The following is a 19,178-nucleotide window of genomic DNA, read 5'->3' as shown; positions in this document are numbered from 1 at the left end:
GATCAGTAAATTCACCAGTTATTGTTTTAACACATCGCAAAGTGGAGTTGAGAGCAGTGTTCTTCCCACAAACACGGCTTTTTCATGACACTCTCCTCCCCTGGCTGAGTCTTCAGCCGCTAAACTCATATATAATGCATGGAAATCGCACTCATGTCTCCAACACTCAAGTAAAATAGGAGACAGTAAAGGCAGTGGACTACTGTATAGAGCGCATTCAGCATTCTGGTTTTTGTCTACATGTTGTCTTCGCTTTGTATTTTAATGATTTTGCGTTGTTTTAACTTTGCTCTGGAACCTTTGGTAAAGGCCTAACCAGGGACAGAGGTTGCAAATTAGCTTTCGCTAGATACCTGTGTGCTGTTTTGTATTTATATGAAAAAAATGTTTGATGCTTAATAAACTTCTAAATTAAAACAACACAATTAAGAAAGCGCTCTAAGATATAGTTTCACAGACTGCCTCCTTCTCACAGGTATCATGTCCCACTTTTGGTTACCCCCAAAAATGCGGCATTGCTTTCGTACATTGAAAAGTCATATATCTGTTTTTATACTGCAGTGGCAGAGCAGCATTGACTCTGAAAGGTACCTCCTCTGTGCACACAGTCTAAAAAAAACGATTTCTGTTTATTTCAGTTGCTGTTGAGTGTTCCGATGCCTTACTCTACTGACTTTATAGATTTGACAAATGTTTCTTTATGTTTTTTTTGCAAAGGGGATTCACCATTCTATCGAATGATGGTGAGAAGCATGAATGAAATCTTCCCTCTAACTCTTAATTCTTTTGCCAGCTGCATTTGCAGGTTCTGACAATTTCACAGCCACTTTTTTATTGTTTAAGTAAGCTTAAGCAGCTGGTAGACTTTTCCCCCCGCTGTTGTTAATGTCTTCACAATTACACTGGAATCATCTCACAAGTGTTAGCTTGCTCAGACGTCTAATTCATAAGCGTGTGATCAGCTTTTTTATGCGCTATAGGGAAATGACTGAAATGATGCGGAGAGAGGTTACTGAGAGCCAAGTGGTGCAGACGAGCACAGCAACCATTGTCACATCCCATTCCTGCCAGGTCTGAGGAATGTCCAGTCCTTGACACTTGTCCAATCTAAGCTATCTCAAGCTCTCTCCTCCAGCTTCACGCCGACTAATCTCTCGTGACACCTCACACAGCCCGGACAGGGAATCACTCTACCCTGAAAACAATCCAGCCCTCCTCCCTCTCACAAACCAAATCGCTACCAGCCCCCCTTTCTGTCCGTCTGTCTTCCTTATATTCCTCTCTCCGCTCCCTCCTCTACCTATCCCTTCCCCATTACTTCTCTCTGTGGCTTACTCTTTCTCTTGTGTTTCCATCTGTCTTTGTCAAACCATATTCTGCTCCCATTCTATCTTGCACAATCTTTCCTCCCCCCCTGTCTTTTCTCTTCCATCCTCACTTCCCTGCACGGTATATCATGCCTCTGTTGATCAGAATCTCCAAAAAGACACCGTGATTGTCAGTTGAGGAATAGCATGCATTTCCTTAAAGACTCATCTGCATTTAAAAGCTGCATTTTACTCGACTGTGGGTGTTTCTAAAGTTGGAGGGTCCTTATCTGGAGGTGCACCCTCAAGATAAAGGAGCTCCACGGGATCACTTTAAGATGGGACGTGCGGAGCATAAATGCAGATATCTCCCCCTGAATACCCATCACCCTAAATATACTTTATTTATCTAAGGGAGAAGAGCAATATGGGACTCACTGATAGGGTTTCTTTTTCTCCTTGTTTGCACTGAGAGTCCATTCTTAAAATACTTCATTTAAACAGATCAAGAAAAGCACATTTTCACTTGTATTGTTTGCTGCGGCTGCACTTAAGCTGCCATGAGATATTTCGTGATTATTTTTCATAATGAGCCCATTAGGATTCAAGAATTCTCATGAGGCAAGTCACTCAAAAAAAAAATCCATTTATTATTTAAATGTATTCAACAATTCCAAAAGATAATATAGACCAACAAGTCGTAGATTTCAATTACAAGCTGTTTGTTCTCCTCGTCATATCTATAGAGGCTCCACCCCACGGAGCGCAATCTCATTGGCTGCTGAGTAAAATATCTGTCATTGGCTGTAGCACAGGATAACGCTGAAAAAAGAACAATGAAGTCATGGCACGGCACATGCTAAAATGCAGACACTCACTGGTATGCACAGGTACAGTACATACACGCACGCACAAACACACGAATCCTCAAACGTGCAGTCGCAATAGGCCAAGTCACTCACCCAATTTGTTTCATTCTCAAGCAAGCTGTCAGGTCGCCATGTTGAGTAAATATTACCATAATGCCTGTGTGTCGATGAATATGGAGCTAATGAATGGATGACATCCAGTGAAGCTCAGGGACACTGAAAACAGAAAAAAAAAAAAAAATTGCCCACTCACAGTTCCTGTGCTTGAACGCCTCCTCCACCTTTCCCTCTCTCTAAGTCCTCCTCTGAGTGTGTATGTGACTTCCTCTCCCTCGTCCTCTGCTTCAGGATCCGGATTTTATTTATTTATTCTTTATTCTTTTTCTTTTTTTTTTACTGCACAAGAAAGCTTCGAGGCTGGCACAGCGGAGGAGAAGAAAGGGCCGGCGCTCTTCGACAAGGTTACATCTGAATCCCTTATACTGTACGTGCGTCATCACGCGGCTGGTTGTGGCAAGTGGCGCGTCTACGTGAAGCTAGAACATTGAAAAGATTATTTGAACTATACTCTAATCTGAACAGCAGCAGGACATCGTGTGGCAGCGCGTGAAACGGTGTGAAGTGATTTGCGGGAGGGGTTTTGTCTCGACGCTATGTTTCCTTTTTCAGATACATTGGAGGTGCAGAATGTATTCTCCACAACAACAATATATAGTTACCTTGCTGTACCCAGCGATGAAGAAAAACACCCACTGCCATAAAATACTGAAAGCCTTGATTTAAAGATTTCTTCTCCAGCTGTTAGGTCTCTGAGCTGCATCACAAATAACATCTCTCGGTCAAACAGGATATCTTCACAAGGGACAAATATATTCATCTTTTTTTTTTTTTTTAAATCTCATTTGTGTAGAATATTATGCATGTCTACAAAATAAAAACACGATCTAAGGAAAATTTGCACAGAACAACACTACAGGTTTCTGTCAGTCCAGTCCACTGACAGTAGCTAACTGCTGCCACTGTGGAGAGAGGAGGTGAGATCATCCACTTTTGCAGGGTATTCATTTTTGTTGATATTTCTGTGCAATGGAGAAGGGCTGAAGAGGAGAGACACCGAAAGTGAGGAGCTTCTGACACATCGGCATTGTGGCAAGGAGCGCAGAACAACCAACCCGCCTCCACCCGGCATCCCACTCCTCCCACACCACCCGCCCGGCCCCTCTCAGTGTGTCCTCGGGAGCTTTGCTTCCAGGCTCGGCTACAGAGCCAGGATGGCTGATGGATACGAAGCAGAGGTGTCCGTGATGATGGAGAGAATTAGGAAAACTAGAAAGCATTCCGGCTTTTAACACACACACCCTCCTCCTCCTCTTCCTCCTCCTCCTCCTCCCGCCGTACAACTCTTTCTCTGAGTCTTTTCTTGTCTAACTGTCTCTTGTGTCTATGTGTTCTCAGTCTGCGTAGAGGATGAAGCCAGAGAAGGTGCTGTACTTGTTGTTGTTGCCACCGTGGGCTTTGCCTCCGTCCAACTTGATGTAAACCTCGTCGCCTGCGTCCAGATGGAGGATGACGCTGTTGGATGCGTAGTCGTAGTTCTGGTCAGCGTCCTGGGCGATGGCGCTGGCACGAACCTGCGAGAACAGGGGCAGACGGACATATAGGAGAAGGGCGTCAGGACATTAGCTTGTCCCATTTAGGAAATGCTCTTAAACGATCGAAACTCTCTAATAATTGTTTCACAGGTCGACACTCCTAGAAATACTGTCATATATCCACTAGTGCTGCACAGACATCCCAATTTGTTATTTTAATAATGCAAAATATTTAAATGTCCATTTAATCTAATGACGTACATGAACACACACTTAAGATGTAACACAGTTTTCATTTATTTGTTTATTATTAGCAAGGAATTGCAGGAAAGAACATATTCAAAAATTCAAGTAAAAATATATAAATTATTTTGTGCTTATGTTAAGATTTACAAAAGTAATACACTCCTTTTTCTATTTGCTAATGCATAGGTCTTCAATAGGGGGTCCGCGGAGGTACTGCAGGGGCTTGCAAAATCTTGGTTGATTCGATATTTTTTATACATACATATAGCTATATATACGCATATATATAATTTTCCCCCACAAATTTAAATTTCTTTTAGTACACGTTAAAATGAATCCAGAATATTTTAGTAAAGGGATAAATAGAGGCAGAAGACGTTATCTTTCAGTCACCACCCTACTGTAGCACGTTTGAATATAATGTCATTGATTATAAATATAACTAGTTTTATATAGAACACATATTGTAGGTAGGGGGTCCCTACTTAATCTCTCCATCCTTAGCCTGAAAAAAGACCCCTGCACTAAACTACATCCCTTTTACTGATATTTCCAAAGCTTTGATATATCCTAATAAACCAACAAACTGAACTGAGACCGTAAGCGTTAAAACATGAACATCATTCATTCTTGCTAGAGATAATTTGCCAATAAACAGAAAACAGACAACCGACAACCTTAGTGAACAGGAGGGGAATTTGTCATCAAGTAAATATCTTTGATTTGCGGAATAACACGTTTTTTTCTATTTTAAGTTTAACGATTAGACGCAGCAGTGACACAAAAAACGCATGTCTTCATATTGATGTTAAACCTACAGAACCAACCAGAGGGTCAATCAAACGTCAGGCCTTTCTGTCAAGCAGATTTATGATTCCACTCCAGCCGATGGTCTTTCACAGAAGGCCTAATGGCCATCAGAAAAGCTCTCTAAAGGTCTTGCTCTGGGGACCATATGTGTGTGGCAGAAATGGCCGAGAAACGGAAGGGCAACAACAAACCATCAGTGATGTCTACTGTACGAGCTGAAATATTCAATAAGTGATGAGCAATGATGATGACCAATTTGCAAAATATTTGTCCAAATGTGTGTGTACCTGCGCATGTGGACCTGTCAGTCTGTCTACAGGACATTTGGAGCAGTTTCTACATAACCTGACAGGGGTAATTAAGACCACAACCGTGCTGTCTCTCACTGGGGAGTGAAGTGTAGCTGCAGCTCCACGTGACGCCTGAAACGATAACTGTGTCTTCCTGCATGTGTGTTTGTCTTTCTTTGTGTGTGTGGCAGACGGTAATGCCATCACTGAGGTAGACTACATCAATTGTTATTGGCTCCTTTTATTATCTTGTTGGCATCTAGATCCAGAACTATTTTAAAAAGAGTTTAACAGGCCTTGAGCACTACATGTAGCCATTTTTTTCTGATTCACATTTCATTGTCAATCTCTCCAACGCATTTAGTTCAAGAAACATCACTAGTGAAAACTGTTGAACTTAGCATTGATACCACACACTGAAAATCAGACTGAATGTGAAATGCTCCTTAAGCAAATACGGATGTGGCTGCAGTGCAGCTCAGGAAAAACGTCCTAGTGTCACCTAATGTATACGGGCCATAAACTGCCAATATCAACGCAGAGTATTAAACCAAACATTCAGATTCATTGCATATTTTGCCTCTTTTGGCTGCAAAAGAATCAACAGTTAAACACAACATTGCCATGCTGCCATTGCCTTTTTAGTTGAGACAGTGAAGCATTTTCTTGATCTACACTTCCAGCTGTTACGGAACAATATTATCATTCATGCTGAGTGCTTGTTTTTCGTCAGCTGATAAATATATGTTCCAAATTCACACTCTTTCAGCAGTGTTTCAGTTCTCTGCTGACTCCTGGGGGAAATACCTGGCTTTGTAGGCTAAAGTTACAGCCCATTTTTAATCCACAGGGTTTAATATGACGTTGACCCACCCGTTTATGAGTGTTTATGGGATCTTTTTTTTTTTTTTTTTTACCATTCTTCCAGTGGTGAGGTTGGATGAGAAGGCCTGGCTCTCAGCCTTTGCTCTAATTCATCCCAAAGGTGTTCTGTCAGGTTGAGGTCAGGACTCCTTCCACACCAAACTCACTCATCCATGTCTTTATGAGCTTCGCATTTTGCGAATGCGCCAAAATGTTCCCATAAAGTTAGGAACATGGAACTGTCCAAAATCTCTTGATATACTGAAGCATTCAGAGTTCCTTTCACTGGAACCAAAGAGCCAAGGCCAGCTCCTGAAAAACAACCCTACACCATAATCACCCCTCCACCAAACTTCACACTGGACAAGTACCGTTCTCCTGGCAACCACCAAACCCAGGCTGGTCCATCAGATTATCAGGCGGAGAAGAGTCACTCCAGAGAACGTCTCCACTGCTCTAGAGTCCAGTGGTGGGGCACTTTACACCACTTTGCTTTGCACTTGGTGATGTATGGCTCAGATAAAGCTGCTCGGCCATGGAAACCCATTCCATGAAGCTCTCTGAACACTGTTCCTGAGCTAATCTGAAGGCCACATGACGTTTGGAGGTCTGTAGCGATTGACTCTGGCAAAAGAGTTGCCACTTACTTCCAATTTGTTATAATACCACTGACAGTTGACGTTGGCATATTCATTCTAGTGAGGAAATTTAAGGACAGGACTTTGCACAGGTGGTATCCTATCACAGTACCATGCTGGAATTCACTGAGCTCCTGAGAACGACCCATTCATGTGTGTGTGTGTATGAATATGAATATACATGAAAATGGAAGTGACTCTAAAGGTCATTATTCTTTAAAGCTACATTATTTGTAGCACATATTGAGTAGAACTGAAACATTTTCTCTATTGTTGGGGAAATTAAAGCACTGTACATTCTTTAAGGAGACCTGTGGTTAAATAAGCCCATTATCCACTTTGTCCAGTCAGTGAGGTTGAATTAAAATCAACAAATTACATACATTTGAAGTGTTTTCTTGAGGCTCATTATGGAGTCTTCAAAGTCCATTCTGACCATTTTCTTATCTCAGTGTTGGTCCACACAGGTTTAAATCTGGGATTTGAGTAGTTAGTGGAGGCCTGAATCAAACAGGCATCATAAAGAATGCATAATAACTATTTGGCCTGTTAAAGGAATCCACACAACAGACTTATTGACAGAATTGAGGGCAGGCCAGCTACTGACAGGGATTTATGGCACAGAATGCATCAGTGTTGCCAAACCTAACGGGGGGCCTGGAACAATGAAAATAACATGTTATCGTTTTAAATATTGATTTTATTTTGTTTTAATTTTCCAGAGTTTTTTGTGTCTATGCCAGATAATTCTGATATTTCCATTTTATAACCTTCTTCTATTGCCTTTTCTGCCATAGTAAGCTTCACTGTCGAAGCTAAGGACTCAGCTCATCTTGTTTTTTTTTTCTGTTTTTTATAAACTTGGTGCTGGAAAACATACAGTAAAATGTGCAGAGGATGTGCAGGGGCGTGTAAAGTCTATCAGAATAGCAAATAATACTCTTATGAACCCAGTATTCAGCAGCTTGATTCACTGTTACAGGAGAGGGAGAGCACAGAGACAGTTAATTGTATTTATAAAATTATTGTCTGCTTTCAAGCTGTAAGTGGCACGAGAGATACACACCTCTGAGATAAACCAGAAAAAGAAAAACATCTGAAAGTCTTAAGTGCCTCTCCCCGGAGCAAAACAATAACAAACAGATAGGCTTACGCTGGAGGCTACGGCGGGTCATGAAATCAAACACAGAGCCTTTCTTCAACCACTACTGTAAAAAGCATTTAAGTGTTAAGGTGCCACATTTGTGGCGCTATATTTTGAAGCCAGCTAAATCACAGCCACAAGATGCTGTTAGCACTGGGTCTCTTCCGAACTCCTTATCTTAGATGGGATTTCTGCAAATAGTCGACAGATATGAGGGGCAGTGTTTCTTTTGACTCCATACTGCACTAACATGGGGTAACGCTAGAGCTGCATGAAACATGTATGACACAGATTTTACACTACAAATGCACAGCAGTTTGTATTAAAATATTGAACTTTATTTCTTTTCAGCTTGAAAGTTTTTTTTTCAATGCAAAATGTCTGTTATGAATATAGGAATAGGCCATTATTACTTTATTTCTTCTTCTTACCATCACACACACACACACACACACACACACACTAGTCTCTGAGTGATTCTCTTGAAATTGCCTTCAGCTCACAAGGGTCAGAGAGGAGCAAGGCTGGTGATTGAAAAACTAGAAAATAATCACAATAAAAATATAAAATAATGTAAAAATGTGAAAAACGTTTCTATTCAACCAAGTAATTTGACTGCCTAAAGTCTTCCAAGTTTAATTTTAAATTATTAAATCATTTGGTGCAGATATGCTTTCTACTTTCAAAGTATCAGGAGATCCAGCAGATGAGAGAAGGGTTGAAGTCATCCTTAAACATTTAAAGTGCACGCAGTGGACACTAGGTAGAGGTGGTTTGAAAGGTGCAAGTGGTGTAAAGGCTAATCCCATCATTCAAATGAGAGGTTTTGAGATTCAGGCGTAATATATAGAATATGGTCTCTCTCTCTTTTTTTTTTTATTGTTTACCCTACTGATTAAATCTCGCGCAGCTCATATCGATGTGCAAATAAAGCCTCCTGTTCTGATTCCGAGATGCCAGCGTCCAGAGCATATTAATATGATATGATATGCCATGAGCGTGCAAAGTCAACACCGTCTTATTAGAGGGTTACCGCCCCAGGTTGTAGGGGAAGCAGGTGATGGGGGCTCTGGAGGATTTGTCAGTTGGGATTTTAATGAAACTTTATCAAAATATTTGCTCTGCAGCTACTCACACAGATCCGGGCAATGTCACAGACGTGTAATATCGCTATTCTCTTCATTTAAATAGCTCAATTTAAGACAGCTTCAGTAAATAATTTATTTATTTCCGGTGGGGGAGAAGGGACGGTGCAAATATGATACTTGACTTTAGGAGAGACAAAGAATAAAAAAGTAAACTTCCCCAAAATCCTGAAAGCTTTTCGGTTCTTCCACAATGGTATTTTTGTTTTGCTTTGTTGCTTTGCTCTAATGGTTTTTATCCCCTACTGAGACTAACTGCCGCAGTCTAGACCTCCTTCGTTTGCTTTCAGAGATAACCATGCATGAATAAAACCTCTCACTATTTTTAAAATAATGATCAGGGAGCTCTTATTTGAGATATTTTTTTTCTCTCTCTTTCTCTCTCTCTCTCCTCCACACACTAAGAACTTGTTAGGGGTATAAGCCGGGGGTTCACATTCACAGTATGGCAGATGTATAGCCTGAGATGAGCAGGACAAACAGAAAACTGGCAGTGCGCGACCTTGACACAGAATATGCAGAGGAACTTTGACAAGGCAAACAAAGCATGAGGCTGCGAGCATTGGCTCCAGCGATGGTAAATGAGGTGTCAGGCGATGTTGTCTTCCTTGTGGCTGCTCGTGCGTGCGTGCATTTGTCATGTCGCGAGCGTGATGGTTTTGATTGAACAATATTCTGAGTGAAGACGGGAAATTCACGGCCGTCCCAGCTAACGCGCGCCTGCAACAGCGAGTGTGCAGTCGCGTAAGTTCTATTAATGTGCGCGGTGCAACTGGGAAAATGAACCTCGCCGTTTCCAGTAACGACGGTGGAGAGGAAACACTGTCACACTTCCCACGTCACGTGGGACTTTGTTTATAATCGTCCTTTTATTTAAAATGTGTTTTCTAATCTTTTCAGTCGGCGGCGGCAGTGTGCAGTATCAGGCGGTTGGATGGATATCTTTAATTATAAACCACTATTAAAATTCTGTTTATGAAAATCATGACAATTTTATGTTTTTTTTTTCTTTTTTTTCTGTTGTGTCTGCTGCAGGAAGAGACCGGAACGTCTCACTGGGACAGTGATCTTACAAGAGGCTTTGTCACTGTGACAAGGACATGTCTTGTGGCTCCTCTGACAGGGATTTGTTGACTTGACGCTGAGCCTCCATTTTGGATCAACGAGTCTATTGGTCCTTTTTAAATCAAAGTCTACTGCCGTCTAATTGTGTTTGAACATTCCAGCCGTGAACTGCATGCTTAATGGCAGCTTAGATGGCTTGCCACCACCATTGAGCCTGATCCAACATTTATTCGCAAGACACATACAGACACCCACACCCACACCCACAATGACATAGTGATGTGCAGAGACACGCTATACATGTATACACATACTTGCAGCGTGCAATTCCGTTAAAGTAATGAGAACAGGAAACTACTGTGCGAGAGGAGACAGAAAACTCCATTCATTTGTTGGGAAAACCTAAGTGGAAACATGATAAGAGAAATGAAATGGTAACAGGAGCTTTGCCACCTGTCAGATGAGAATAGAAAAGGGTCCCCTGAATTAATTTCACCAGCTGTTCTCTTTGTACCTCAGCCGACTTCGAAAGCAGTGGCGCTTTATTCCGCAAAACTCGCTTGCTGTTTATGAAATTGCATTGCTTACGGTAACGCCGGTCTCGTGTCAGGTGTAAGTTCATTAGCTGATCACATGTACGTGATCCAAATACTGCAGGAACAAGACCAGCAATTCAGTGTTGGGGGGGGGGCAAAGAGACACCGGGACAGCTTCTCCTGAAAGGGCCACTGAATGATGCCTGTCAAAGGCAACCGCAGTGGGAAAAAAGAAAAAAAAAATGAGGTATCAACTTTGACCTGCAATCCAGCCACTCTTTTCTTTCCTGGGTCTGACTCATCACGCTCGGTTAATTACTGAGATACACAGCACTGTCTACCTCTGGCACCAAAACCACAATCACTGGTCACCGCACTGTCTGAATAGACACTTGTAGAGCAAATTTTTTTGCCTTTTTTTTTGCCTTTTTGTTCACTGGATTTTCCAGTTTGCTGCCCTGAGCCACTATGGTTTTGCTCTCCTCATTACCAAAGACATAAAAGCACATTTGGGTTTCTGTATGAGTGATGTAAGTGAGTGGATTATTTTTTAATATATTTCCAGTTCGCCCTCTCTTACTGGCTGATTGTTGATATTTCACCCATTTTCTGTTTGAGAAGGGCAGGAGGTGTTAAACACATTGAGTTATGAAGCAGACTGTGAGTCATTTGAAGCCAATGACTTGCTGCCTTCCTGTGAAGAGGGAGAGGATAATTGTGGGTATCAGTGAAGACTGAATTCGGGGGACTTCTAAATGTCAGGGGCGTGGGGAGAGACGGAGAGTAAGATGTTTGCATAAGAGGGGCCAGGGGCACTTGTCTGTCTCCCATATGGCCCTCATTATAATGAAGAAGCCTTGTGAGTCAACACCATAGCATCCTTGAGTCAGCCATCCACAGGAGACAATCCATCGCCTGTTTTAGATGGTATGCTTTTGGTCTCTTAGTACACAAGACATTAGACATTAGCAGTATTTCATGAGCTACTTAATCTGAGATGCCAGTGTACATTGTTAAGCGGCAATGGTCCTCTATCTACGAAACTTGCACAAAATTTTTTAAAAGTAATTGAATTATTACGGACAAGTGGTGGGCAGTTTTTACACAACTTTTGAAACTTCACCAATAAATGATAGATTTTCTTCTCCGTGCTAGCGGATGACAGCCCGGTGTCATCTTGACATTTCCAATCTGTGTGGTATTTCCTAACAACGTGGGCCAATCTTCATCTAATAGCCCTCGCACCTAATTAGGCCAGCTCTAATGTTCCACTCGGCGGAGTGTCAAATCCAATGTCCAATTACACAGCAGATCAAGGCCAAAGGTCCGCCTCCACTACCTCTCAGGCTGATTATAGAAGAAGTGCCACGATATACATGACATCGAAAGAAACAGGTCTGTCAGAAGAAGGAAAGAGACCCGCACACAGTAAAACACACACACACACACACACACACATAAGGGGATCAATACTGCAAGCAAAGAGGCTCGGGGACTGAGGGTGGCTCTCTCAAACCCTGCCTGTCTGTTGCAGACAAGAGTCTCTCTGTTACACCAGGCAAACACACAGAGGCCTCTCAGTGCTGAAGTCAGACCACGATGAAGAATAGCAGGTCTGAACATTACCAGAATGTTAAAATCAATCAAGTCTGTGCTGCTGTATCTGTGTGTAGACGAGCGGCGAGCACGCAAGGTCACTCACGTTTAGAGGTACTAGAAATATTTGCTTTCATCTTATTGATTTGAATTAAATATATATATATATATATTTTTGTAATTCACATTTTTCTTATTCTGTACACTGCGCGTCAATAATGAAATCAAACAGAACGGGCCGTCTCCAGATGGCTCAGCTCCCGCGATTAATGTCGAGGATGGCACCAGATGCTAAACACAATGCGTGGGTTTCACCTGCACACGCGGAAGCAAAATAAACATTCTTGCGTATCAGGGCTTAAGACTCCCCCAGACGTGTCTCTGTGAGCGGAGACGGGCTGAGGCAAATGCTTTGGCAAGGAAATGACACATGACTGAAGTGGGCTGAGCAACTTTTCAGAGTTAAAAAAAAAAAAAGGAAAAAAAAGTGAGGTGAACACAAAAGAAAATTTGGAGAAGAGGATGGTACATGCTAACGTATTGTGTTACAGTGCAATGCATCACTCGAAAGCAACGAAGAATATCGATGGCTTTCTGTGTTCGCAAATCGATTTTGTGACGCCTGGATTCGGATACCTCCTTTCTCCCATTGTTAGAAGAAGTTTCTCCTTTTAAGATAAAAAAAACTAAAACTTTTTGCTCCTTTAAAAAAAAAAAGCGACAAGACATAGAGGAGAGATGGAGGGCAGTGCACAGTTGGGGTGGGTTGAGTCTGTGGGTTAGGAGGGGGGGGCAAGCATGCGCGCGCGCGAGCTTGTGTGTGTGTGTAGACTGCAGCGGTAATTGCTAGGGAAGAGCCATGTGCACGAAGGACGTTGAAGCTTATTAAAGGAGGAGACAGAGTGATTATTCACTATGGTCCTCTTGAGAGACTGGCGCTGAAGTCATTGCTTTTAATTAACTCTGAAACGGTTTTGCGGATTAATAACAATATTAAGAAGGGAACGGAAAGGAGAAGCGCAAACACATCCTGGATCTGGTTCAAGCTTTTTAATTACAATTAAACAGACACGGTGGCGCAATAGCACAATAGCACAATGACGATGTCTTTCCTGTCCTCTTTTCTTCCTCGTGTTTCCACTTTGTCCATTAAATTTGTCTGGTTGTCACCGCCATGCCCCTCGGGACGTGTTTAAGACAGGTTAAAAGAAAGCACTTATTTATCTGAAAGAGGTTGGGATTGGTTGGGATATGTGACACGCAGGTAAAAAGAACAGGCAACGAGGAAGCAAAAAAAAAAAAATGCGGGAGGCGGAAGTTGGAAAGCAGATAAGGTGAGCTGAAAATAGATTTCTTATTTGTTTGTTTACCAAGAAGCTCACTTTTTTATTTATTTTTTTTTGGTCGAGCTCGAAAAGTGTCAGAGTTCCGGGGACGGTGTGCGGATTCTCGTGTTGCACCCTGCCAAGCGAAAAGAGGAGACCGGGAGAAGTGGAGGAGAAATAAAGCAACCTATGGATGCTGGTGTTCTAACCCGAGGAGTGGGAGGAGCACACGCTGGAGTGAAGCAGGACTTGCGAGGCTTGGAAACCCACCTCCTCGCCAAAGCCAAAAGATGATAAAATACTAGTATTGTCTTCAATTCCCTGGCCTCCTGTGTCCCAACTCACAGTGTAGCTTTTTGCAGCCTTAATGAGCTGAGTAAAGCACCAGTGTGACTGTTGGAGCTAGAGTTTGACTCGTAGCACTTCATCAGAGATGCAGTGTAAGTTGGCCAAACATTTATAACCATTCACAGTCATTTACACAAACTAAAGCTCTGGGGCCTTTTTCATCAGCCAACTAGACAACCTAATAAACACCACGCACATTTATGCTGAAGCTGCACACAGGACAGAGGGAGACAGAGAAAGAGAAGGAGTTATCACTTTATAAACATTCCCTGGGTCTCTGGAGATGCACGCTGGGTGCGTCCAACTTAAGTACCTCCACACCCTCCTCTTGGGAGCACAGTGAAGTGGGAACAGAAGGCGTTTTATAGGAACATATGTTCTTCTTCCCCTATTATATATCAATGCTTTTACATCCACCCATAAACATTACTGTTGAGTGAGACAATATATATAGGAGGGGGCTCTTTTTTTCTTGCTTTCCGTGAACTTGGTGAGGGTGGAGGAATTAACCTCGAGCTGCTTTGGTGAGACTGCAGGTTTGGCCCATAAAGCTGAAGCCAACTGTTCTCCCCATGCTGCGCAAACATTGTCATGATCTCAGCACTCTCGGTAAGCTAAGGTCCCCATGAGTTTCGCTGTTAACGCCATCTCCATTAACTTACGTTAATTCTGGAAAACTTGGCTAAAAGGCATTAAAACTCTAAAAAATAATAATAATAATGCACATGGCAGCTTTTATTAAACGAGACCGGACCACAATAGTTGGAGGAACAAAGTTTGTTGCTGCTCTTCTTACTCACATTTCTGATTTATCTCTTTGCTTCCCACCAGACCAGGCTGCTGAAATACTGTAAATGATTAATAATACACTACATTTCACTTTGGTGATCAATTTTGTAATTGTGATCATATATAAGGTGTGCACTGAAAGATGTTACCAACAGCTTTTCTGTTTGTAAGGCATTAGAGAAGACTGACAACGTGTAAGTGAAGTGCAGGAATCCCCTTAACTTGCACTCTCTGTAAATGTCTTATCACATACTCTAATACATAATTCAATGTTGTTTATTATGAAGTACTGGCGTTTTGCATAATTTGGTGTCACTAAAATTAGACGGCAAAAGCATGATTGAAAGAGTCTTTTAAAAGCTTCGCGTTAATCATGCTCTTTTTGCTTTCATTTTTGCCAGTGCTGGCTAAACTATAATATATGACAACACAGTTTTTTTTTCTTTTCTTTCTTTCATTCTTTTTTTTTTTTTTAATGGCAAAACCTGCTTTCGGAGCCACTTTGAGGACCAGAAATCTGACGGCTGGTAGGAGGAGGACTGAACTGCTGGCACGCGTTACCAACCTGAGAAGACCCTCCGGTAAAATTAGAGCCCCATTAAAATGATACATCAAAGAAGCCGAGAATAGATCACACACGTGTAACGCTTTTAACAATGACTGTAAATGCAGATAGATGCGGGGAAACAACGCATCCGGTACGCTTCAAACAAAACGGTTTAAATATCATCAGAAAAGAAAAAAATGTATTTCTCCTCTTTATAATCTATTTACGGTCTATACAAGGCGAAAAATTATAGGTGTCCTTAATGACGGAACCGCGTCTCCTGGCTTCAATAATAATAATAATAATAATAATAATAACAATATAATATAAGGAGTCTATTTTGGCGCAAAACTCAAGACATAAAAAGTATAATCATTCCAAATACACAGACACCGACAAAATTAAAAGTATATGTCGCCGTTTCTTTTCTCTCAGTCTTTCTTGCGGATTAAAAACTCCTGCGATTTAATTTTCCTCACAAGTCCAGCATTTCCCCTCTGAAACACCGTAAATTGCCAACTCGCTGCCATAATCTGTCACTTAATTCCTCGAGAAAAAATAAATTAAATAAAAATAATTAACGAGGTTTTCCAAAATTTACAGTATAAAGGGGAAAAGACCGGCTCTGACTTCACGCTCAGTCCAGGCTGTGTCTGTCCTCCGGACCGCAGGACGCGGCAATGTCAGGACGCATCATGCAAAGAGGGGACGCGGCTAGTAACCAGTCAACACATCTTTATCTCCAGGCGCGGTGTGTGCCACAGCTGTGCGCTCTGAGCTTCCGAGGCGGACAGCAGATGCCCGGCTCGCCTCTCAGAGCCTATTTTCATTAAATGGCTTGATGAAAAATCAACTTTCGAAAACGCATGGAATTTTAAGCAAGAGACTAGCGAGGGGGGAGAGGAGAGAGAGCGAGAGATAGACCCAAGACACTCATTTACACTTTTACGCGGAGGAAAAGAAGCAGTTTAACGGAGGAAAGGGAAAAGTTTCAAAGCACTAACCTGGCCATTCTTGCAGAGGTCTGCCCACATGCTGGTGCCGTCACCTCCTCTCATCAGCACATGGTAGATGAAGAAGTAAGTACCGGGTATGCTGCAGATGAACTTGCCCGAAATGCCATCGTAGTTGTTGCCTAAGTTGGTGACAACGTCGTCAAACTTGAGGATCTCGTAACCTTCGTGGGGGTTTTTAAGCCCTGCATAGAAGGCCACCCGTGGCACCGTGCTGTAGGTGGCCGTGCTTATAGCTCCATTACCCCCCAGACCCAAAATCCCAGTCCTTCCTTGATCGCCTCTGTCGCCGGGAGGCCCCGCTGGTCCTGGTGGCCCAGGTTCTCCTGGCGGTCCAGGTGGTCCTTGTTTGCCGGGCTTGCCCGGCTTCCCCTGCGGACCCTGCAGTAACGTGGAAGGTGGAAGCACGTTGCTGTGGTCGCTCAGCGCCTCTGCCTCAGCCTGAAGACCGGTGGAGCTCGTGCTGCTGGCTGGAGTGCCCTTGTTCAGGTAGGGGTCACACACCATACGGCAGGTGCCCAGCATCTCATAGTGACTGGAATCTGTACCCACAGAGCTGACGAGCACGGGGATGAGCACCACCAGCACCAGGACCAGCATAACCCCTACGGCAGCCGCCACCAGGGTCTTCCTCCCGATGCTGAGTCGGGGAAGGGGCTGCGCTGCCAGCGTGGGTCTCCCGGGGGCGGAAATGGTGACTGCTTGGTGTGGGGAGCCCGTCGCCGAGGAAAGGGACCCGGAGATCCCGAGAAGAGTTGCAAGAAGAGCGGCGAGAGTGTGAGTGTGAGACAAAGACCCACATACACTTGATACACCTCACTGCTCCACTCAGTCACACTAAAGTAGCCAAGCAGTCACTCACACATACAAAAAAGACTAATGGAAACCCAGGCATACACAGGGAGACATTCAGCTCGTACTTACAAATACAATTTGACTTGTGAGAAGAAGCAAGAAGGATGCAGAGCCCAGAGGAATGGCGTGAGACAGAGGGAGCGAGACAGAGAGAGAGAGAGGGAGAGAGGGAGAGAGAGAGAGAGAGGGGGGAGAGAGAGAAAATGATGAGAGTGGGTGAGTGTGAGAGATACAGAGCAGCTACTGGATCAGTGTGTGCATGTGTGTGTGTGTGGGTGCGTGTGTGTGTGTGTATGTGTGGTGAGTTTGTGGTGCCGGATTCTCAGACTTGGCTTTTTATACAGCAGTAGCAGCGGAGTCTCCCCCCTCCCTCCTCCCTGCTGCTCCCCCATCGAGTGAGAGGTTGGTGTAGTTGCGTCCCCCCCTCCCCCTCTCTCTCTCCCTCTCTCTCTCTCTCCGGCTCACTCAGAGGAAGGACTCTCATCACATTGCATCTCTCCCCCGACCACTCTCCCGAACCACAAAGCAACCAACCAACGCAACCCTTTGACCACCTAAGGTCCCCCTCTTTCAAACCTCTCCTTTCCCCTTTTCTCCTTGCCCTCCCGTCTTTCTCCACTTCTGAAGTTTTCTCTCACTCCCTTGCTTTCCTCTCTCTCATCAGCATCCAGCCTCTAAAAATAAAGATGGAGCTGTGGAAAGACAATCTTTCTTTTTTTTTTTTTCTTTTCCTGGAGGTGGGTTCTAAAGATTCATGCATGTATGTACACACAGACAAGACAACACTTAAATCAGCTTTGCCAGGAAATGCTAACAGCTTCTCAGAAAAAAAGGGTGCTAATTACAAAAGTTAATGCCAAGAATGAACTAACTGATAGTCTGTTGATATAAATAAAATGGAAGGACAGTTTGAAAACTTTTTTGAATGGTCTTGGTGGCACGTCACACGTGGACACTTTTTAGGGGTAAATACGGCTAATCCGTCCTTGCATTGGGGCAACCAGCATTGCTGTCTCCTCCGCCCTGTTTGCCTTTCCTCTGTGTCAATAAGCCCGTTTCTCCACCTGAATGCGCTGACACCATTTCTTATTGGTGTCTTTTTTTAGGTATCGATTTTATGGTTTTTATCAAATTAAGGGTCCTGGTCGGGAGAATAAAAAATCTATATGTGGCAGTGATGTCATTTGTTTGACATTTTCATCCCTTGGAGTGATGAATGGTAAAGTACGAAAGCAAATGACAAAGTCTGTAGATGGCAAACAGGCATTGTTTGGTCTTTGGCGTTTTTGGTCCAACGCAGTTCAGAACAAAAATGGACAAATCCGTCAAGATGGACGGAGAGGAAATTTGGAGGAGAGTTTGGCAAAAAAAACCAAAAAAAAAAACACATTTATGCCCACCCCACAGAGGTGAGGTAGGATTTTTTTTTTTTTTTTTGCATTATCTCTTGCTTCAAATCACAGAGCAGAACTGAAGCCAATACAGAAGCTCAGCACGACGCACAGCACAGCGATGTGGAGCTCAAGGTCATGGAAATCTAAATTATCTCTCATATTCAGTTTATCCATCATGCATGGAAACTTACTGTTGCTTCTGTGCAGTAGATTAATTGATGTGAAAAGATAAAGCTTAGTTGGGGCTGTTTCAGGCATTTTAACATTTTTTGAAGTAATTCAGCTTTAATGTTTTTCTCAAGGTAGCTTTTTCATTTGAGGTCCAAGAGTCTGTAGGTCTTAGCGCCGTCGCCATGTGTCAGCAGCTTCGTTTCTGTGACAGTGTTTTGCTAAATAAAAGCTGATTTCGATAAAATAAAATTGCGCTTTGTACGTGTTTCCATTGGAAGGCATTTTGCGAATGAGCTGTATCTCCTGTAAAGTCTAGTCTCGCGATATCCCGTAATTCTCTGAAATTCTCCTCACGCCAGACGTCGCTTTGAGGAAATGCAATTCAAACGAACTGGTCACACGACCCCCTGCGTCAACTTCATGTGACGCCTGTGATGGGGAATTACCATGGCACGTCGCGATAAACTTTTATATCGATACGTCTGAAAAAACAACTCATGAGAGCATGAAAGTGTTTTAGCGATATTTGAGAGGTTTTCTGAAATGTAGCTGTTTTTTATTCCGACATTTAGGTTTTGCGCATTTCTAGGGGAGATGGAAACGCAGCAACTGAGATTTCACAGATAAGCTTTGT

The 19,178-nt window shown here is 43.0% G+C and overlaps 1 protein-coding gene across 2 annotated transcripts; it reads right to left on the bottom strand.

Moving 5' to 3' along the window:
- Positions 1-1,933: 1,933 nt before the first annotated feature.
- Positions 1,934-17,237, bottom strand: LOC124998391 (C1q-related factor). Of its 2 annotated transcripts, XM_047572757.1 has the most exons (3): positions 17,049-17,237; positions 16,116-16,822; positions 1,934-3,807 (listed from the first exon to the last, which is right to left on the bottom strand). In XM_047572757.1, exons 2-3 carry the CDS (start codon positions 16,722-16,724, stop codon positions 3,628-3,630), a joined length of 789 nt encoding a protein of 262 aa, XP_047428713.1. In that variant the 5' UTR covers positions 16,725-16,822; positions 17,049-17,237; the 3' UTR covers positions 1,934-3,627. The 2 variants fall into 2 exon arrangements, with proteins under 2 accessions (XP_047428713.1, XP_047428712.1); XM_047572756.1 differs by having other exon boundaries at positions 16,116-17,204.
- Between the last annotated feature and the right edge of the window lie 1,941 nt (positions 17,238-19,178).

This window comes from Mugil cephalus, chromosome 20, assembly GCF_022458985.1.
Source record: "Mugil cephalus isolate CIBA_MC_2020 chromosome 20, CIBA_Mcephalus_1.1, whole genome shotgun sequence".
Taxonomy (NCBI): Eukaryota; Metazoa; Chordata; class Actinopteri; order Mugiliformes; family Mugilidae; genus Mugil; species Mugil cephalus.
The sequence above is the reverse complement of the archived record's forward strand: the minus strand, read 5'-3'. Positions and strand labels throughout refer to the sequence as shown.

Bases quoted from the DNA above. Each gene is read 5' to 3' on its own strand.
- LOC124998391 (XM_047572757.1), bottom strand. From the start codon at position 16,724: ATGCTGGTCCTGGTGCTGGTGGTGCTCATCCCCGTGCTCGTCAGCTCT. The intron at 3,808-16,115 runs GTTAGTGCTTTG...CTGTTCTCGCAG, and splicing joins ACCTCTGCAAGAATGGCCAG to GTTCGTGCCAGCGCCATCGC.